Raw genomic sequence first — 22672 nt, 5'->3', positions numbered from 1 at the left:
GCTGGTCCGCCTCACGGTTCTCGGCGCCCTCCGGGGACGGGACCTGGTAGATTCGGCGACATCGTCATCGTTTCCCTCAGTTCGGGCGACATCGTCATGGTCCCCCCGCAGATCTAGCACATAAAATTGCAAACTTTGACTGCGGAAGGTGGGGATTTCTCCTTCTGCAGGGAGATAAGTGGTGGTGGGGAAGGATATGAGATTTCAGAGAGGAGGAACGCGGCGGTGGAGAGTGGGAAGGTAGGGCGGCGACGACCCGAGGCAGCGACGAAGGGAAGGAAGAGAAGTGAGGTGTGCCATGTGGAAGAGATAGGAGCGACGCGACGGAGAAGGGAGGCGGGTGAGACGCGAGGGGAGGGTGAATTAGGAAACTCCGAAAGTTTCAGTGCGTAAAAAAGTTTGTACGTAAATGGTACAACGTCTTACATTAAAAAATGGTAAAAATGGAGGGGTAGGTAATTAATAAAGCTCGCAGGAGAGGAGAGGCTATAAGAATGGGCCGGCGATGTGACCTCGCAACAGGCAGGCCCAGGTCTTACGTAGCGCGGACCAAAATGCGGCCCACTCGGTGTACACACCATCGTCGCGTGAAAACTGCAGTCTTTCTTCTCCAGCGTCCCCGGCTAGTCGCCACGGCCGTCGAGATCCGGCCGGCGCCGCCCAGCCTCGCCGCCGCCTTCGCCGCAGGGATTAAGGGATGGGGATGTTCGGTCTGCAGGCGAGCGGCGCGGCGGCGTCGTGGATGGTGGGGCGGATGGGCACGGACGCGCACCTCTACGACGACCCCGAGGACGCCGCGCTCCCGGCGCTCCTCGACTCCCGCTTCGACGCCGACAAGGTCGACGCGCTCAAGCGCCTCCTCGCGCTCATCGCGCAGGGCGTAGACGTCGCGCACCTCTTCCCGCAGGTTCGGTTCGGTTAGATTCCCCTCGTCTCGTCCGCGGATCCTCATCGGGTTTTTTGGCTGCTGATTTGCGTGCGTGCGTGCTGGGAGCAGGTGGTCAAGAACGTGGCGGCTCAGTCTCTGGAGGTCAAGAAGCTCGTCTACCTCTACCTCCTCCACTACGCCGAGAAGTAAACATAGTCCCCCGTCATCCCCACTTCTCCCTGCCTGTGTTTAGTCGAGCATATCTAAGTAGAATACGGTGGGAATTGCTGTTGCTTCAGCAAGATGCATCTGCATCTTTTCCTGAGTCTGATATGTTGAGACAGCTCGGAGCTAAATTCCACTTGCAGTACACCCAGATTTTAAGCGAAAGAAACATAGTCTGGCCTGAGACAGAATGCTCAAAAGATATCCATAGATAACCGAACAAACCCATGGTAGTGGTACTAGAAATGCACGCAAGAGCTGCTGTTGCTTCAGCTAGATTCAGCTGCATTTTTGCTGCCTGTGATTAGTTTCAAACGGATCGGAGCCAAGTAGGTAGGCGGGTTATGTGTGGAACAAGATGTTAAAGAAACAATCTCTTCTTCAGTAAAATCAAATTTGTGGAATTGGGCTATAAGTAAGAATGCAGAAAGTTTCTTGAATTTCTGGATGCTTGGCATCGCATGTTTGATATGTAAAAAATTCCCTTCTGTTGTTGTAGACAAGGATCGTGCTATCTCGTAAGTTTCAATCTAGTTCGACAAGTGGAGCTTTGAATAGGAATGTTCTTTCTTTCTGTGTTGGCATCTGCCATTCCAACTGATTGTAAAAAAAGTTGTTGCTATTGATGCAGGCGCCAAAACGAAGCTCTCCTTTCTATCAACATATTCCAGAAGGATTTATCAGACATAAACCCATTAGTAAGGGCTTGGGCCCTCCGCACTATGGCTGGTATCAGATTGCACGTTGTCGCTCCACTCGTGTTAGTGGCTGTGAAGAAATGTGCCAGGGATCCATCGCCGTATGTCAGGAAATGTGCGGCTTATGCACTTTGTAAGCTCTACGACTTGCTTCCAGAGGAAAACACGACTTTGGAGGAGGTTTGTTTTGCGCAACCTGCTTCTCTTGTTTTTCGCATTGATGCTCTGCTTGAATAGAGTTATGTGTATCTGAAGCCTGCCCATGTTTTTGCAGGTTGTGGATGTTTTGCTCGGTGACAGTTCCTCTGGTGTAGTGGGAGCTGCTGCTGTTGCATTTAATTCAGTCTGTCCAAATGGTTTAGCGCTGATAGCAAAGCATTTCCGAAAGCTCTGTGAGACACTCCCCGATATTGAAGAATGGTATCAGATTACTCTAATTGAGATCCTCTTGCGATATGTGATTGCTAGACATGGATTGGTTAAGGAGTCTGCAATATTTGCTTCAAATTTGTCTTGGGAGATCCAGGGTGCTAAAGATTCAGTTCCTGTTGATAATATGTCCTGCATCCAAACTGAAACTGTTGTTAATGGAGCGTGTGGCACTTTCTCAAGCATGACGTTGCTTCGGCATTACATTGACGAATATTCAGCATGTTTTGATGGAGAGGGTGATAAAATCAGAAGTCCATCTATCACTACTAGCACAAATGAAGATGTCGCAATTCTTTTAAAATGCACATCGCCTCTTCTGTGGAGCCAAAATAGTGGAGTGATACTTGCAGCAGCAAGTGTTCATTGGATAATGGCTCCAGTTCAGGAAGTGAAGATAATTGTTGGCCCGATTTTATTTACCCTACGCTCGTCTCCTGATGCAACATATGTGGTACTTTCTAGATACTTTTTCTTTGTTTTGTGTCCTGGATTTCACTAAGAAATAAATATGGTATGGTATGCATGCTAATCATTTCTAATTCCACATAAGTAACATTTGTTAGCAATCAACTTATGAATGTAAATGTCATATAGTTGTGAGCTGAACAACAGTTGTGTAATGCCCATGTGCTACTGGTAGACTGGTCCATGCTTCAGTTGTGTTTACTTGATTGGTTGAACTGTGTATCGAGCACAAACACAACTTTCCACTAACAATTGGATGATAATCTAGAAAGCTGAAAATTGAGTTCCCTGTGCAGACATAAGCTTCCTTTGTATGTTTATTTCTAAGTTCCTTTTTTTCTTGACTGAACACTTTTTTGTTCTTGCAGATGCTTGGCAACATACTAGTTTTTGCGAAGACTGCTCCTTTATTGTTTGCTCCATATTATGAAGATTTCTTCATATGTGCTTCAGACCCATATCAGACTAGGGCTTTGAAGCTTGAAATAATCACCACCATCGCTACAGAGTCGTCTATTCCAGCCATTCTTGAAGAATTTCAGGTATTCTTTTGTAGTGCAACATCAGCTTTATCATTTGAGTTGTCATGATTACTTGCATTGTTATATTTGCTTCTCACATGGAAATCTTAGATAAAACTTGTATTTATGATTACATAATCATCACACACTTGAGAAACTCAAAATAGATGCTGAGCTACACGTAGCCCTTTATTTTCAAACACTCATAATTCCTATTCAAGTTTCAAAAAATCTGAAACAAAATTCTAGAGGTAGCCAATGATGTGTACTACATACATGCAAAATCTCAAAGGGAACCACTTTGTAATTTAGGCTACATAAAAATGACAAAATCTGACAAATTTTATAGTGAGTAGTGCACATTTCAACACTAATTTGTCAGATTTGTCTTTTTTCTGTAGCCTAGAATATAAAAGTAGTTCGTATTGAGATTTTACACGTTTGTAGTATACATCATTGGCTATCACTATGGTTTTCTTTTCAGGTTTCAAAATAAAGAGCTACTTGTAGCTCGGCCTCCTTTTAGCCACTCTATATAGTTACGGAAACCAACCTAGCATTCTGTGTTGTAGTGACCATGGTACATACATCTTTCTAAATTCTCCTGAACTCTTTAAGCAGCTTTGTGTTTAATTTTGATTATTTTTCTCTCTCTTCCACGTTTTAGTTTATTTGTTTTTCTCTTAGGTTTCGTATCTAGCCTATCCCAACTTGCTTAGGACAAAAGGATTTGTTGTTGTTGTAAATGATTCAGGAAACAGTTCTTAGAATTAGTATGTAGTTATCCACCATTCTGTTCATGCTACCATTTTGTAATTGTTGGCAGGATTATATTAAAGACCCGAATAGGAGATTTGTGGCCGATACAGTTGCTGCAATTGCACTGTGTGCCGAAAAGCTCACCTGTGTCACCTCCACTTGCCTTGAAGGGCTTTTGGCACTTGTATTTTATGGTAATAATTGCTCTCTCTCTGCATGTTATCTGGTTGATTATCTTCTTGAAGAGTAATGTTTGATTTCACCATGTTACAGAATCATCTATCGCAAACTCAGTTCACTTGGATGGAGAAGATGTTGTGTTAGTCCAAGCTATCTTGTCAATCAAAGCAATAGTGAAAATAGAGGCAGCATGTCACGAAAAGGTTGTGCGCATTTTACTTTATATAAGCTCCTAATCCTGTACTGCCACATAATTTTATATTTTGTTTCTTTCACATTTGAATGAACTAGTTTTTTTGTTGCATGCTTCTCAATATATGGCTAATGCATTTTACGTGAAGTTATGATTATCATCTGATAAATCAGTCGCATCAGTGCCTGGAATGTACGTTCCGCTGTAAAACTTATGGTGTTTCATATATGAATATATGTGGCTGCCCCTGGTAGAGTATACCTGCCTTCCGTCAATCTTCATTCAGTCCTTGAGATCTGGAACCATATGCTGCATGACATGATTGATTGCTAGTGCTAGCGTGTTGTTAGGCTATAATATGTGAAGCAAGGTGTTAGTTATGGCCATTTGAGCCCACAATGGCTGCCTGGTTGTACTGTTCATTAATTATGGAAAGCTGATGGCTGCCTGGTTGCTACTTGCTCTCAAAGAATCAAGCTGCAACATTTAAGTCTTTGTGCTACTGTTATTTTGGAGACATGCACACTTTGTATTTCAGACACGCATAAAACTATGAGCATGCATAGGAAGTGTTATAATGTTACTACTTGAAGGTTTAGAGGGCAAGTCGATAAGGGCTTACCATCCAAACTTAGCTTACAAAAAGATCGTGTAATTTTGTGCTTATCTGTTGAAGTTGGAAGCTTGAGCATGCATGCTGGATTGTTAATTTTGTTACTAGTTGAAAGTTGTTATCATAAAAAATAGCTCGGTGATATATGATATGAAACTTTTTTACTTGGCTATGCCACATTCCAAATACACGGGGAGTAATAGCCATCCATAGTTGCAAGGTTCTGTTAAGCGCTAAGCGCTGATCGATCGTTTTGCCTCTGCCTTTCCCTTTTCTAAAGGATTAAAGTGCTAAGCAGAATTAAGCTCACACTTAAGCGCAATTAAGCACTAGGAGTTTGGCCTCCGCTCAGCTCTTAGGCGACTGTAAGCGTGTGCTTAGGGGCGCTTAATTTAACACTGCATAGTTGTAATGTCAAAAGGATTAACTTTTTAAACTGAATAAAAAGGATTAAGGGGCGCTTATGTGAATACAGTGCACAGTCAGCACAATCCTACCCCGGCTAGAGGTAATCTCTGCATGCATCCGAGGACATCATTGCATGGAAAAAGCCCTGTGCATTTCATCCAACAACCTTACTCATTGGACACAAGCATTAACTCTCTTCTAGTGCAAAAAACAATGGGCAGATTGCCTCCCGGCCAGATGTAGTACATGAAAATTGTTGCTGTCTTTAACTAATTTTTTACATTCATATTCAAGCGTCATGCACTATTGACACCCGGTAAAGGCTGCTAGATACAGATTTGAACCATCAAGTCACCCGAATTAATAACCAAACATGTCATAGTTTTGGGGTTAGAAATGTAGGGTCACTAAGAAAATGGGAAGCAAACCTGGCTGGCAATAGTGATTTGACAGCTTTGCTACTTGGTTTTGACATATTGAACTGTATAGAGGTTGTATTAGTGTGTTAATTAGCAAACAATAAGTATGCGAGTGAACTTAATGCAATCTGCCAGTAAGGCATCAATTGGATTGTCATGCATGGGGTAGTATAGCCCACAGGGGGCAAAAATTCAGACTCTTCTCATATATCAGCTCGGGATCATTTGCTCATGTTTCTCTTTTTTTATAGTAATAATGCCCGTACTGAAGCATGGTGGACCTGTGTAGATATTTGTGATGGAATTTAAGACGATGTGTAGATTTCCTATTGTGGAATATACAATGTAATTTTGTGCTATTGTTAGAATGGATTTTTTTCCTTCTTTACATTTTTATTTCACATGCTCATTAATTTTTTTTGCCTCAAAAGGTGATTATCCGTTTGGTTCGTACTCTGGATGTAATTAAGGAGCCTGCAGCGCGATCCTTAATTATTTGGATATTTGGCGAGTATAGCTCCACTGGGAATCTCATCCCAAGGATTGCTCCAGCTGTTCTCAAGTATCTGGCATGGTCCTTTGCTGCTGAAGTGCTCGAGACAAAGCTTCAGATCCTAAATACTTGTGCAAAGGTATATTCTAACTTAAATGTTCCTACACTTCAATGGAGATCGGTAATAGGTTTACCTTTTCAGGTTATCATACATGCTGCAGAAGAACACCTACAAGAGTTCAAAAGGATAGTGGCATATGTTATTCAGCTAGCTGCATGTGACTTGAATTATGATGTCCGTGATCGTGCACGTTTTCTATCAGGACTTCTGCCATTCTGTGCTAATGAAAATGACTCCTCATGTCGATCACAGAATGCAGATGTTTGTAAGGAACTAGCTGATCATATCTTCGATGGGAAGATACATTCTGCATCTAATTCAGACAGCAATTACCGGATTTATCTTCCCGGTTCTCTGTCACAAGTTGTTCTTCATGCAGCTCCTGGTTATGCACCACTTCCAAAACCCCAAAGTATGGTTTTAATCCATAAGACCATGGAATCAACCAGAGGCGTAGATAATTCCTCCGATAGTAATAATTCTGATGCTGAATCTGGATCTTCAGCAAATGAGAGTGGCTCCCTTTATGATTCAGAAAGTGAAAGTGGTGACTTATCTGACAGAGATGGCACTGGATCTAAGCAATATTCAAATGATGATGGCCATAACCTTCATCTTCAAGAAGGTAATCAGGAGGCTCCCCTGGTTAATATGTACGACGGTAGTGTAGGCCAAGGCCATGCAGGTCAAGTTGATGAAAATTTGGCATCTCTCATCTCCACGGATTTGACTGAATTAATGTCAAAGTCAGCCTTGGAGTCGTGGCTTGATGAGGCTCCCACTACACCACTTGTTCAAAATTCGATACAGGCCTCATGCGCAAGAGTCTCTTTTACCACTCGCAGCTTTGAGCGAAAACCTAAATTGCATGTATTGTTAGACCCATTGAACAGTAATGGCTTGAGTGTTCTATATGCCTTCTCATCGGAGGTTTCACCCAACTCACGGTTGCTAGTATGTATAGACTTGTTTGTTGAGAATGTTACACCAGACCAGTTGGCAGATATAAGCATCAAATCTGAAGAGGCTTCTACTAGTGAGCATGGCATGGAAACATCAGAAGGATCTGCAAGGTATGCACCATCTGTAAAGAAAACAAATTGGACTATCACTTATATTGCCAGATGCCTATGATAAAATTGTGTTACCACATTTTCTTGGTCAACTTATTTAACTTCTCAGCTCATATATGTTAACCATCTCTACGTGCAGCATACCAACTACTGTTCAAATGGAAGAGATACAGTCCTTGGCTCCGCAACAGACAGCTAAGAGGGTTCTTCAGGTTCACTTCCATCACCATATCTTGCCCATGAAGCTGTCTATCTTTTGCAATGGGAAAAGACATCCAGCCAAGCTTCACCCAGACATTGCTTATTTTGTACGGCCACTACCCATGGATCTAAATGCTTTTCTGTGCAAGGAAAACCAGCTAAGGGGAATGTTCGAATACGCTAGAAGGTAACCAAACTCTTTCTATCTTTACTGAGTTAACTTATTTTCATGCCACAAGATTTTATGAAGGAAAAAACAGGATGAAGAGTAATTAGCTGAAGAATATTGGATTATTTTAATCTATGGATACTCATTTTACAACATTTCGGGCTCAATTATTTTTTTGAGGGAACATTTAGGGTTGCTCAGAACAAGCAAACCCCTGGGGGAGAAAATCCCATGCATAAACATCAGCAAAATCATTGGATAAATCTGGAAGATCAGAAAACTGAAAAACTCCAGAGAAGATTCTGAATAGAAATAACTTGTAGTACTCCTACCCGACATTGATGGAAATTGCAGTTACTAGTTAACAATCCAGTATGTCGGAACACTATGTATGCAAGTTATTATCAAAAAACAACACACAGATCTGATAGAGCAGCAAGGGATATAGTATTTTACGAATATGTAGGCTTTTGGGGAAATTGTGGATGGGTTGGTCCCTTGGACCTCCACACCCTCTCATATATATAGCTCAACTTAGGCTTACATGTTAACTCATACACTAGAATAGTCTAGACACTACTACTATACTAACACTCCCTAGAATACTCTAGACTTTGCTAATAAACTAACTTAGATTCTAGCACACTACTGGAATATTCTATACTTTCCTAGGAGACTACTAATCTCCAATTCCCCTAGAGCATTCTAGACTCTACTAGAGTACTATTACACTAATCTTAGATTCCAACACTCACCCTCAAGATGGGCGATGGATATCTATCATTCCCATCTTGTTACATGCCAACAAACATTCCTTACTACCTAATCCTTTGGTTAGACAATCTGCTATTTGTTCTCTAGAGGTTACATGGCTTAACTTCAAGGTTCCTTCGTCAAGCCGTTCTTTAATGAAGAATCGATCTATTTCCACATGCTTTGTTCGGTCATGCTGAACGGGATTGTTAGCAATATTTATTGCTGACTTGTTGTCGCACCAAAGATTCAATGGCCCTCTCCGCAGTAGCTTCAATTCTGATAGGAGGCCTTTCATCCATAACATCTCACACAAACACACCGCCATTGCTCTATACTCTGCTTCTGCAGTTGATCTTGAGACCACATGCTTGCTTCTTGCTCCTCCAAGATACCAAGTTTCCTCCTACGAAGACACAAAAACCTGATGTTGACCTTCTGTCATCAAGGCAACTTGCCCAATCGGCGTCACAATATCCCTCCACACTCAAGTGCCCATTGGCCTTGAACCATAGACCTTTTCCAGGACTTCCTTTCAGATAGCGTAAAATTCTATAAGCTGCCTCTAGATGTCCACTTCTTGGGTCATGCATGGAGCGGCTCACCACACTCACGGCATAAGATATATCAGGTCTCGTATGGCATAAATAGATAAGTCGACCAACAAGCCGTTGGTAGCGCTCTCTATTAACTCGGATCTCCTGACCGAGCACATAGTCGGTGATTTTGCTCAATAGGAGTTGAAGCAGGTGACACCCAAGCATACCGGTCTCATTGAGTAGATCCAACACATATTTCCGTTGAGAGATAACTATTCCTTTAGGAGATCTCGCAATCTCAATACCCAAGAAATACTTGAGTTGTCCTAAATCCTTAACCTCAAATTCTCTGCTCAATCTCATCTTCACTAGGCTTATTTCATCATTATCGTCTCCGGTGATAACAATGTCATCCACATAAGCTGCAAGGATGGTAATACGACGCCACTGAATGCCTATAGAACACGGTATGATCCCTATTACATTGCTTGTAACCCATATTGCGCATGGCTCTCCGGAACCTATCAAACCATACCCTTGGTGACTGCTTGAGACCATATAAAGACTTCTTCAATCTGCACACCTTCCCCTGGGTGTTGGAGTTACTAAAGCCAGGTGGAATGTCCATATAAACTTCTTCCCGGAGATCTCCATGCAAGAAAGCATTCTTGACATCCAGTCGATGCAAGGGCCAACCAAAGTTAGCAGCATAAGAAATAAGAGTTCTTATAGTACTCATCTTTGCAACAGGCGCAAAGGTCTCGTCATAGTCAATCCCATATGTTTGACTGTAACCCCTTGCCACCAACCTTGCCTTGTATCGTTCTATTTTCCCTTCTGGGGATTGCTAACGTTTTCCAGCTGGAAGAGTAACAAGATCCCATGTATTGTTCTTCTCAAGAGCTTTCATTTCCTCCAACATGGCCTCGTACCACTTTGGGTCTTGTTTTGCTTCTTTCCAATCTCTTGGGATCACCACAGATTGCAATGATGCGATGAAGGCCCCGTAGTTCGTAGATAGAGATGCATATGATACATAATTAGCAATGTCATGCTCCTCCCGGTACCAATTTGGAGGTTTTCTAGCTGCAGCTCGGGTTCCTTTTCTTAAGGCAATGGGCAAGTCCATTGAATCCCTCGTAATAGATGGACCTGCGTCATCAGACAATTCATCAGTTTCAACACCTGTTGGAGTATGTTGCTCCCCTTGCACCTGTGTGTCACTTGTCGTGGGAACCTGTTGTTGCACATGTTGCTCCCCCTGCACCTGTGTGTCACTTGTCGTGGGAACTTCGTTGTTGCTGCTTGCTCATGCTTTGTGATTTTCTCCGTGTATACACTTTCAAGTTCTCTTCCTCGTTTGGCTTTCTCCATCTCTCTTCACTTGTAGCTTGTCTCCTTGTAGACACCCTTAGATTTTCTTCCTCATTTGGCTTTGTCCATCTCTCTTCACTCGTAGGAGATGGAATTGAACCAACAACAACTCTGGATGGTTCATGTTCCTTTGTCCTCAAAAGTTCACTCTCCCACTCTCGACTAGCTTCGATTGTGCTAGGAGAGTCAAAGTCAAACAACGAGCTGAGGTCCGTCTTCTCTCCATAGAACGGCTCAGACTCTCTAAATGTCATATCCATGCTAACAAATGTTCTCCGCTCACTAGGGCTCCAACACTTGTAGCCCTTTTGTCCGGATGGGTATCCAATGAAGATGCACTTCACGGCACGAGGATCCAATTTTCCCACCGAAGGTCTATGGTCTCTAACAAAGCAAGTACACCCAAACACCTTTGGCGGAACGATGAACTCATTTTGGCCATAGATCATTTCATATGGAGTCTTCATCCCAAGCACTCTTGAGGGCATCCGGTTGATGAGATAAGTAGCAGTCATAACCGCTTCACTCCACAAGAATTTGGGCACATTCATGGTAAACATAAGTGATCGAGCCACCTCCGGCGGATGACGATTCTTCCTTTCAGCTACTCCATTCGTGGAGAAGTATCGGGACATGAAGTTTGATGAAGTATTCCTTTTTGGGAAAGAAAATTGCCAAATTCATTGTTCACATACTCCGTCCCATTATCTGTCCTGATAATTTGAATACTAGCGTTGAAGCGATTTTGGACATATGCATAGAAGTCCTTGAAGCATGTAAGCACCTCACTTTTATGTTTCGGAAGATATATCCAAGTCATTCGGGAGTAGCAATCAATGAAGGTGACAAAATACTTCATCCCGCTAACGAGAGACCACTGGGGAAGTCCATACATCGAGTGAATCAGTACAAAGGGCAACGTGCTCCGCAGATCCACGACTCACATATGATGTCCTGGTGTGTTTTCCAAACTCACATGCATCACACACAAGTTTTTCTTTGTCCACCTTCTTCATTTCTTCGGGGAATATCTTACTCATAGTATCAAAGGACATATGGCCCAATCGACAATGTTGGAGTATCAACCTTGCCTCATCATCATTGGTAACAAGCTGTGAGAGCAGTGCACAACGCTTCATCGGTTTCCCTTCTATCCAAGTACCACAATCCCTTATGTCTCACACCTATCCCAAGCCTCCTTCCAGTCTTCCTCTCTTCAATTATACAATTATATCGATCGGCAATTATTCGACAATCAATATCATCAACCAAAGAGCTCATAGACACCAAACTCACCGGAAATGATGGAGCATATAATACCGAAGACAATGTAATGGACGGAGTGCATTTCACTGTGCCGACCCCTTTCACGAGGTTGATAAGTTCCATCGGCTGTTTGGATTGTCTCTTTATGCATGGGTGGATGTGGAGTATATGATGCAAACTCACTCCACTTACCCCCGACATGTGCTGATGCTCCCGAATCCGAATCCAATTTGAACAAGTTCCATTTAATGCAGGAGCCTGACTTGAGATTGCTTCTTCTGTTTGTGCAAGATTCACACAATTTCCTAGGACAGTTGTTTTTCCACTTTGTTTTGGAATTTCTGCACTCTCCCTTGATTGTCTCAACTTCTCAATCTCCTTGAGCAATTGAGTCATTTTCTCAAGTAGCTTCTCAATTGTTTGATTCTCCCCCATTGATCAATATTGCTGAAAATCACCAACAAACCAGCTTATGTGCTTCTTCTCTTCTCTGCTATATTTGACCTACTCTTGCAGATCTCTCGACCCCTCTGGATCTTTCTTCTGGCTGCACACGCAGCTTAGGTCTCTCCTCTGTCCTCTACTCGCACACGCAGAAATCAGCACCTTTGCTTCTCCCTCTTCACTGCAAGCCACAAGCAGCTGCACCTCACCCAGCTGCTCCCTTCACCACCACTCCGAACGCTGCAGACGGTTGGCTCCGCACCTCTGCAGCAGCTCACATCAACACTTCTACCTGGGCAGCACTCCACTCCTCTGCCCGTCTGTTGTATTTCCCCTGGATTTTGCGGAACTCCACCTCACTCCACCGAATCACCACAGGCAGCCCGTAGCACACACCATCACTGCCTCTAGCTCTGATACCATGTAGGCTTTTGGGGAAATTGTGGATGGGTTGGTCCCTTGGACCTCCACACCCTCTCATATATATAGCTCAACTTAGGCTTACATGTTAACTCATACACTAGAATAGTCTAGACACTACTACTATACTAACACTCCCTAGAATACTCTAGACTTTGCTAATAAACTAACTTAGATTCTAGCACACTACTGGAATATTCTATACTTTCCTAGGAGACTACTAATCTCCAATTCCCCTAGAGCATTCTAGACTCTACTAGAGTACTATTACACTAATCTTAGATTCCAACATTATAATGCTCATAAGTGAAAACCATTTACTTGTTGCAAATCACAGTGGAGAAGAGGCCAGAAAAGGTCAAGATAGGTTTTAGAAATAATTTCCGAAGTAACTAATGAAGGAAGAAGTAATTTTCTACAATTAACAGCTTCATATAACTTCATCTTATTTCTACTGAACTGGTAAGGTAAGGTGATGCACTGATACTACAGCCTTCACGAGTATGTTTGATAATTCAAAAGTACCTCTAAATAGTCTGAGTGATCAGTTTCTGAATTATTAGTTAACAACTGCAGAAGACCTTCCGGCTACTTTGCTCAATGCTCAGTATGCTATGATATTTTTCTTAAGAATTGTGTTCATGATCTTAGCAAACTAATACAAAGAAAAAGCAAATCAGTTTTTTTTGTTACCGGCCATTATTATTGACTAAAAAAAGTTAAGAGGAACTGCTGCAAATAGTAGTATTTCTAATACATCGTGTGCTATTCAAAAAGAATATCGTCATTATGTTTTCAATTGATAGATAGTGCACAAAAAAAGGAGTAAGAAATTAGGAATGTGTTCTCAGTTTTATAATAATTCAACCTTTCACACAAAATATTCATGACTTCAAATCCGCCAGTAGAAACATCTTAACAAATGAGCATCATTTTAGGAATTTTCGTTTGCATTTGATTAATACCATCAGTCTATCAGACTGAAAGTTAAGGCGCATGATACTTATTTTTGCAGTTTGCACCATGCTTAGGAACACAAATCCAAATTAAGATTACTTTCATCTGCACTAATATATCTGAGTGTTCATCCTCATGGTAAATCAATTGCATAATATGAGCCTACAGCCTCAGAATGGAACTCTCCCCATAACATCAGATCATATATGTACTTGATTTGTTGTTCCTCTCAATACTTGCTTGCTAAGTTTTTTTGCTTGTCCATTTTCTTACTATGGAATCAGGCTTTATTGGCTACGTCTGATGATCATATGTGCATGAACTTAATCTGTTGGAATTGCAACAGGTGCACCTTCAAAGATCATCTTCAAAACCCTGAGCACACCGAAGAGAGTGTGGACAACACCGACAAGAACCTTCTTGTAGCCCAGAGTCTCGCATCTAAACTACTCAGCAACGCCAATGTTCACCTAGTGTCGATGGATATGCCGGTAACCTTCAGCATCGACGACGCCTCCGGCCTATGCTGGCGATTCTGCAGTGAGGTCCTGAGCAGTTCAAACCCCTGCCTGATTACCGTCGTGGCAGAAGGGCACGCCTCGGGACCACTGGATCTGACCATCAAGGTGAACTGTGAAGACACGGTGTTTGGCCTGAACCTCCTGAACAGAGTTGTAGCCATCATAGAGTGAAGGGGGACACTTTGGAAAAAAAAAACTCACATTTGGATTTAGATGCTACTTTGTCGATACTGTAAATTGTTGTACATTATTGTGAATGCTGAGGGTTTAGAATAACGCAGCAATTTGTTACCGATGTAGTCTGTTGTTATTTGATCACGGGACGGAGTCTTGTGCCGGTTCTGAAACATGTACAAGAGTTTAGCAGGAATTTGATCGCTTTTCACATTACCCATGTACTTGTATCGAGCATGACTGCATTCCTGCTATGTAATGAAACTATTGCTTCTGTTCTCGAGAAGAAAAAGGTGTCTTACTGACTGTTGTTACCTGATCATAACCTTGTCTTTCTTCATTACCAGATTGATCTTTTTGTTACCTGATGGCAATCTTGTTCGTCTTGGATTTATTTCAACATTTTCAGGTTATGTATAAGTCACTGCGATGTAAGGTTTAGTATCTTCCTTATCCATGCATACTGACTGATTTCTTCCAAAAAGTCCAAAAAGTTCTACACCAGTTCTATAGAAGTTGCATCGAACAGATATACTTTATATATGTAGAGCTTCGTACCTCAACTGAAACAGGGCCTCAAGCCAAATAGGAATAAAACTGTTGGCCACAAAAGGCTGCATTTCTTACCAAACTTACATTTCATGGGCTGGTAATATACGTATCGGCAAAGCCACTGAGGGCCAATGCAAAATTTCACAGGAGATAACTCAGTTCCTACGTAATTCAGGTACAAAACTCCAATGTCAAGCAGCAACTAGACTGGGCTCTGAGGGTGTAGACGACTCGGTGAGCTGGTTCGGCTCCAAGGGCATAGATGATTCGAGCAGTGGATTCTTTTTAAAGGGAAGGCCCTAGGCCCAGCTTTATATATAAAGCTCACAACATAGTAGCGATACAACACACACACCGAAGCGAATAGTCTGATGCCTTAGTTATTACAAAACACACAGATGCCAACCAGTCTATGAAGTAGAGGAAAGAGCATCCCGCGACAACAAGAAAGCACAAGGTGGCGGCCATCCTCCGGACCGTCTGCATCATCCACCATCATCATCTCGGAGTCGCCGATGTAGTCTCCTAACCTCGTCCAGCGCCGCGTCCAGCAGCGGCAAGTCCCTCTGTCTGACCAGAACCCTCCAGCTCTGCATATGAATAGACATTTTGAAGATGGCGTCAGCTGGATTGTTGATCAGGGATCCCTCTATAGCTAGCTTGTTGCGGATGTTCCAAAGGGCCCAGCTCTGAGCCGCGAAGGTATACCACGCTAACCTACGGAGACGACCCGAAAGGCCATTAACAATGGCAATGAAATCCGCGGCCCCTGCCGGGTTCCAGGTGCAGTGCAGGAGTTCCCTAATCCCTGCCCACATGAATTTAGCGATATGACACCTGAAGAAGATGTGGTCGCAAGTTTCCCATTCCCCACAGAAAGCGCAGCTGCCATTGGACGGGCCCCTGCGCTTCACCAGCTGATCCCCGGCAGGGAGCCGACCCCTGATGAGTTGCCAGAGGAAGACACGGATCTTGGGCGGCACCCTAGTGTGCCAAACCTCTTTGAAGTGCGCGATTGCCCCCCCCTGGGACAGCTTGCAGTACATCGAGTTGGTGGAGTACTCCCCGGAAGGCTCCAATGCCCAGCGAACTTCATCCTCACCCTCCAAAACCGGGTTAAGATCAAAGATCCTGCAAAGGTTCTCCCATTCCACCATCTCAGCAAGACCAAATGAGCGTCTGAATCTGATCCGCCAGCCATCGTTGTTGCGGACGCCTTCCACCGTAGCGAAGTGGTTGTCGCAGCAGGCGAAGAGCCTCGGGAAGGTCAGACGCAAGGGCCCCGAACCCGTCCACCAGTCTAGCCAGAAATAGGTCCGCCTCCCATTGCGAACCTTGTGCCTGGCCCCCATCTTGAAGTACCATTTAATCTTTTGGATGGCATTCCAGAACTGGGAGCCCTTGGTGGGCACCTCCGGGGAAAACAGGTCATTGTCCCCCAGGTATTTGGCCCTTAGCAGGTCTGCCCACAGCCCCTCGCTGTTTTGGTAGATCTTCCAAATCCATTTTACCATGAGAGCAATATTCATGGACTTGGTGTTCAGGATACCCAATCCCCCAAACGCCTTAGGCTTGCACACCGTCGCCCAGTCAACCATGTGGTATTTGCGCTTGGTGCCCACTCCCTCCCAAAAGAAGCGGGAACGATGCCGATTCATCGCCCCATGAGTCGCATCGTGCAAGAGGTAGAGCCCCATTGCAAACAATGGAAGGCTAGAGAGGCAAGAGTTGGTAAGTTCAAGCCTCCCCGCGGAGGCTAGGAACAATCCTTGCCAAGGTTCCACCCTGTGGCCCACCTTCTCTGTGAGGAAGTTCCAGTCCGCCACAGAGAGCGGTTTGTCGCTAACTGGGAGGCCAAGGTACATAAACGGCAAGCTCCCTATCTTGCAGTTAAGGGCGTCAGCTACCCTGAGCCGTTCGCGGTCAGTGACCCCTGTCACCATCACTTCGCTCTTCGCAAAGTTAATTTTGAGCCCTGACATGTTCTCGAAACAGAGAAGCAGCAGCTTAAGGTTAGCCACCCCAACGTCCGAGGGATCAAGGAGGATCAGGGTGTCATCAGCGTATTGGAGGTGGGTAACACCACCTGGAATGAGGTGTGGCACAACCCCCTGGAGGTGCCCCGACTCGCAGGCCCTAGCGATAATGGCCGCTAGAGAGTCCACCATAAAGTCGAAAAGAATCGGGGAGAGAGGATCCCCTTGTCTCACTCCCCGGGCATTTCGGAAGTATCCACCGATGACACCGTTGACATTAACTGCAGTCTGGCCCCCCGAGACCAACTGCAGAAGATGATGTACAATCATGGGAGAGAAACCCTTGCGGAGAAGGACCTCCCTCAGGAAGCCCCAGCTCACACGGTCGAAGGCCTTCTCAAAATCAAGCTTAAGGATGAGCCCCTTCAGCTTTTTAATTCTCAACTCGGGAGCAATCTCATGTAGGGCCAGCACGCCCTCGTGCAGGCTTCTACCTTTGATGAAAGCGGTTTGGCTACGGTCGATAGATCTAAGCGCAATCGGAGCAAGACGAGTGGCGTATGCTTTAGCAATGAATTTGAAAACAACATTGATAAGCGCAATAGGCCTAAACTGCTTGATGTTATCAGCGCCTTGGGTTTTAGGAATAAGGGAGATCACCCCGAAGTTGAGGCGGGCAACGTCTATCCTCCCTAGGACAAAATCGTTGAGCAAGCAAAGGATGGGGGCTTTAAGAGTTCCCCAGAACATCTTAAAGAAGAGGACAGGGAAGCCATCCGGGCCAGGTGCCGAGTCCTGCTTCATGCCGGCCAGGACCTCATCTAGCTCGTCCCCAGTGAATGTAAGTTCGAGAGCCCTATTCTCGTCATCCCGGACCCTTTTGTCATCCGGCCAAAGATTGTGGGCAAGGGAGAAGGCCCTCTCTTCCCCTTCAGTACCCAGCAGGCCATGGTAATAATGGTAGACATGTCCCATCATGTCCTCTTGGGCGGTTAGCTCACCCTCGTCAGTGACAAGTCTGGGAATCAAACATTTCCTTCGTCTCCCATTAGCGAAGGCGTGAAAGTAGGCTGTGCAAGAATCCCCTTTGAGGGTCCACTGGAGTCTGCTCCGTTGCCTCCAGTACTCCTCTTCCAGCCCATCTAAATGGACCACCTGGTCCTCGAGGAAATAGCGGAGGGCCCACCCTTCCTCGTCGAGCCCCGCCGAATCCGCTGTCCTGTCCAGCTCCTGAATCCGGCAGATGAGGTCGACCCTCGCCTGACGGCGCAGCTTGCCCAGGTTAGCACCCCAGCCCCTGAGATGCTGCCTAAGGCACCTCGCAATGCATTGCCAGAGGTCGACGCTGCTGCGATGCGGCCCCATCGCAAGAATGCAGTGGTCAAGCTTGTCCTTGACCATTTGCTCAAACCCGGCCACCCTAAGCCACCAAGTCCGAAAGATAAACCTCGCAGGCCTCCGGAGCCCCTGCTCACCATCATCAAGGAGGAGAGGATTGTGGTCCGAGCCCACCCTTGTGACCGCCAAAAGAGAGCAAAGCGGGAAGATCTGTTCCCACGAGGGTGAGACAAACACCCTATCCAGGACGGAGCGAACTGGAGAGAGCTGTTTGTTGGACCAAGTAAACCTAGAACCAGTCCTATTAATCTCTCGTAAGGACATTGAAGCAATAGCGTCATTGAACTGGCGCACCCTAGGCCAGTTAATGTTACAATTATTCTTGTCATCCGCTCCCCGGATGAGGTTGAAGTCGCCCCCCACGACTAAAGGGTAGCGGCAAGCTAGCACCTCCGATACCAGTTCGTCCAAGAACTCTCCTGACCTGGAATGGTCAGCAGGGCCATAGACAAGAATACAAGTCCAGATTAACCTCTTGCAGCGGTGATAAATGTCTGCGCTAAGGAAATATCTACCTTTCCTCCAGGTCCCTACCTCGAAGGTGTCATCTCTGAATCCCAGCAGCATCCCCCGGATTGGCCGTTAGCCGGAACCCAGTTCCAGTTGAATTGGCCGCCCTGCTCCAGGCTTCGAAGCTCAGCAGTCGAAAAGTCCTGTTTGACCGTTTCTTGGAGACCCAGAATGTCAATCCGCTCATGTTGCATATAGTCCCGTAGTTGGGTGCGACGCCCTCGTCCCCCAAAACCTCTCAGATTGTAAAAGAGAGCTCTCATTTCTTTGAGCGGCGCTTGTACTGCCTCGTGGAGACAGGCCTCACAGATGCCTTAACACAAGAGCGAACGGGGCGCGACCTTGCCGCTCCATACCCACCACGCCGGGTGGCGGACGTCGAGGCCCCTGCCTCGGCCAAGACCGGGTCCGCCGTGGCCTCCCCTTGGGCCACGGACAGGTCTGCAGCCACCTCGGCAGTGGATTCTTTTGGAACTCATTCCTGAGTTGCCCACAGGTTGCATTAGCATCAAGCCCACGGGTCTGTCGAACGCTGACCGTGATCTTCCGAGATTCCAGCCCATCGACAAATGCTTGAATCTGTGAATAAACACCAACATGAATACCAACAATCTCAAACTTCCAGTGGGCAATGTGACAAAGACTTGAGATAGATCGCGTACCGCTTTTCTGTAAGGCCTCTTGTACTCGGAACCTTCTACAGGGTTATAGGGAATCAGGTTCACGTGGTACCCACCTCCACATGCGTGCAGCAGTGCCGCGAGTTCTTCAGCATGCGCCTTGTCATCATTAATCCCAGCTGGGTAAGTGGTTCAGACATGTCAGATGACAATGGCTGAAGTGATAATGCAGTTTTTAACATCCATCCTTGTCAGACAGATGGATCATTCAGTGGGAAGGCATAGCTGGATTACCTAGCAGAGTGTACTCGAAGGATACCCTGCGTCCAGTTTCGAGGAAATAATTCTTGCAGTCATCCATTAATGCTTCCAGCGGATATGATTTCGCACTTGGAACAATTGTTTCACGCAGCGTCTGATTTGGGGCATGTAGGCTGATTCCAATACAGCAGAATAGTCAGGAAAGAATAATCGAAGCAAATGCTGCTTGTAGGCAGTTCCTTTCAGCTAAGCTCAGAGTTTGGACAATGTTACAAAGGGGCAGGTTCATACAAGGAATATTGAGTATTAAGTAAGATTGGCAGGTAGTAAGTGTGAAACAAGAGCACATTATCTACTATTGATGCTAATAAGCCAAGTTCGGATTATTATCATCATCGTACCTGACTGCCAGCGTTGACTGAAGCTTGTGAGTTGCTAGCTTATTTATCGTGTTGGGAACACCTACTGTGGAGATTGTCATCATCCTTTGCCCAATCTTTAGTTCCTGGAAGTAATATGTTTACGTTGAGTGACAGGACACATATCAAACACTTGTTATTTGAGGTATCTTTAGTAATTTATGACCCAATATTTCATGAAAATTAACCGGGCATAAGGGAACACAGCCCAATTACTTGCCAATTCAACAGACCTTATTCAAGCATGTGTGTGCCTCCAGAACTGCTTTCAGATTCAACATGGGCTCACCCATTCCCATGAACACCACATTCGTCACCCTCTGCTTGAACGACTCCTCTATGGCCAAGACCTGCAACGCCAGACCAACAATCCACAACACAGCAAACAGTAAGAGCACGAGCTCAGCTTGTTTACAATGATCTTTCGTTGCAAGGTATAGGGACAGGCGCAGGTTACTGGGAGGGAGAGAACCTGCTCGACGATCTCGTGCCCCTTAAGGTTCCGCGCGAACCCTCCCTTGCCCGTGGCGCAGAATGAGCAGCGCAAGGGGCAGCCAACCTGCATTAGCACCGTCAAGAAAACACTGAGGTCGCTGAACCAGCAAATAGCATAAAAAAGCAGCACCACGGCCCAAATCACCTGCGATGAAACGCAGGCGGTGAGTCTCGGCGTGCCCCTGTCGTCGACGGGGATCCCCACCGTCTCGACCAACCTGTTGTCCTCCAGCTTGAGAAGTATCTGCGAAGAAGGACCCGCATGAATACAGAGAGTCAGAAACCCCTCTAGCTAGTTTACCAGACACAGAGCTGGTCTTCTGATTCGCGAATGCCACGTGAACCTTGATGTAGGTACCTTGGTGGTGCCATCGGTGGCGGTGACGGCGTGGTGCACCGGCGACCGGCCGACGCTCCAGCCGGCCCCAACCAGCGCCTCCCGGAACACCTTGGGCACTGCGGAAACGCCGAGAGCGCGGTCAAGTGACCTTAGCGGAAACTTAAAATTTTCCAGCACAAGGATTTTATCTTCGCGTCCAGCCCCCAGATTTTAAATTTCCGGCTAATCTTTTCTATCTGCTTCGCAGAACACCCGCAAGCTGCATGAAGATCTGCGCGTACTGGTGCTGGAGCAGAAGGCGGAGATTGAAGGGCTGCACAAAAGTTGTGCGGAGAGCCAGAAGGCCATTTCGATCCTGGAGACTCGTCTGAAAAACCACGAGGGTAAGGATTCCGACTTTGCCCCAAGCTTCTCAACGCATTCTTTATGTGAACTCGTATTTTGGATAGTTACTTTGTTCTTTACTTTCCGTCTTTTAGAACAACTTGCCAAGCGCCCTTCCATCGACGACATTTCCGCCCAGCTCGAGGTGCTAAAGACCGAGAATGAATCCCTCCAAAATTTCCTGAAGGAGTCCTCCGAGAAAGAGACCAAAAAGAGAAAGGAACTCGAGGAGAAGCATGCCCAGGCCATGTCAGAACTTGCCGAGAAGCTTAAAAAGAGCAACCAGAGGATTAAGACTCTGGCATCAAAGGCAAAGGCTTACGAGACGGAGGCGGAAAACATTGACAAGATGATCTTCCGTAAGGACTTCACATTTCTTCCGGCTTCTTCACTATGCTCGTTCTGCCTTACTTCACGGGAAAAACTGATCATGCCTTTTTGCAGCATGTCTCGGATTTTAATGGACCAAGGAGTCTTCCCTCGGCAGGACGGAGGCATATGAAGAAGCGCGGAACTCCATTGACGATCTCTTCGAGGCTTGTCGTGGAATCGCCAAGTCCCTATCCCTGAAGAGAGCCAGCACCACGCTCATCGACCGGATGACCAAGCTGATGCGAATGGTGCCGGATCTCATCAAGGACTGGCAGGAATCTTCAGCCCGCGGAGTTGCCTCCATCACCTTGGCGATGTGCAAAGCGCACTTTCCCACCATGAGCTTTGCGAGTGTTGCGCGCGGAGTTCCCAAGGGCACGACAGGCTGTTTGCCGGGCGAGTTGATCACTCGTTTTGGTACAACAAGCATGCGCTTCCCGAGGGTTTTTCCGACGCCGAGGTTGATGAAGACGATGAAGACGTCGAGGAGGGCTCCGCGTCCAGCGCGAACCGCTCAAACGAAGACTCCGGCGACGGTTCCGGCGAGGGCTCTGCTTATGAAGCTTCGGAGGATGAAGGACAATCCTCCGAGTGAATCCTGTAAAAACAATGAGATGCATCATTTTGGCCCCGGAGTGGGTTTGTAATATAACTTAAATATTCTTAAGTAGCTAGGGACGAAACAACTGCATGTGGGCGGAAAAAACTTATCCTGCTATCCGTTCAATATATATGAATGCATGTTTCATTCGTTTGAGAAAGCAAGTGCTAGTTTCTAAGTTTTCCGGCTTGCTCACTTGACCTTCCACGAGCTGGAAGACCTTTAGCCGGAGACGCTCGCCTGCGGCGACGAAGCCCAATGGCGATCCGTCAATAACCGCGAAAACAAGCCCCCAGCCTAGGTGCCGGAAGTTGCTACCAGGAATCCGTGAGTTCGCAACAAAAAACTTATCCACCAGAAAACTTAAGCTTACGTCCTAAAGGACGATTTTGAAAATCACAACTTTCATACACGCCTAGGCGGAAATATCCAGCTCTGCGGTTTTAGTCGGAAAACAT

The 22672-nt window shown here is 45.7% G+C and overlaps 2 protein-coding genes across 3 annotated transcripts in view; one reads left to right on the top strand and one right to left on the bottom strand.

Annotated features, from left to right (window-relative positions):
- The window catches only part of LOC124667026 (AP3-complex subunit beta-A), a 15007-nt gene extending 412 nt beyond the window's left edge, over positions 1–14595 (top strand). Inside the window, exons 1-11 of one of the 2 annotated variants that reach the window (XM_047204361.1) lie at positions 688–907; positions 998–1074; positions 1725–1971; positions 2066–2674; positions 3057–3230; positions 4036–4162; positions 4242–4351; positions 6213–6413; positions 6477–7468; positions 7608–7856; positions 13938–14595. In XM_047204361.1, the coding sequence (XP_047060317.1) occupies positions 698–907; positions 998–1074; positions 1725–1971; positions 2066–2674; positions 3057–3230; positions 4036–4162; positions 4242–4351; positions 6213–6413; positions 6477–7468; positions 7608–7856; positions 13938–14283 (3342 nt within the window). In that variant the 5' untranslated portion in view covers positions 688–697 and the 3' untranslated portion in view covers positions 14284–14595. Of the gene's footprint in view, positions 1–687; positions 908–997; positions 1075–1724; positions 1972–2065; positions 2675–3056; positions 3231–4035; positions 4163–4241; positions 4352–6212; positions 6414–6476; positions 7469–7607; positions 7857–13937 lie in introns of those variants that run through there. The other variant, XM_047204362.1, reaches the window with a different exon arrangement.
- Positions 14596–14802: 207 nt separating this feature from the next.
- LOC124662178 (probable dual-specificity RNA methyltransferase RlmN) lies at positions 14803–21205 on the bottom strand. Its single transcript, XM_047200054.1, has 10 exons — positions 21139–21205; positions 20876–20973; positions 20663–20761; positions 20495–20581; positions 20256–20372; positions 20005–20108; positions 19637–19776; positions 19385–19521; positions 19193–19301; positions 14803–15124 (listed from the first exon to the last, which is right to left on the bottom strand). Exons 1-10 carry the CDS (start codon positions 21203–21205, stop codon positions 15030–15032), a joined length of 1053 nt encoding a protein of 350 aa, XP_047056010.1. The 3' UTR covers positions 14803–15029.
- Positions 21206–22672: the final 1467 nt, after the last annotated feature.

This window comes from Lolium rigidum, chromosome 6 (genome assembly GCF_022539505.1).
Source record: "Lolium rigidum isolate FL_2022 chromosome 6, APGP_CSIRO_Lrig_0.1, whole genome shotgun sequence".
Taxonomy (NCBI): Eukaryota; Viridiplantae; Streptophyta; class Magnoliopsida; order Poales; family Poaceae; genus Lolium; species Lolium rigidum.
The sequence above is the reverse complement of the archived record's forward strand: the minus strand, read 5'-3'. Positions and strand labels throughout refer to the sequence as shown.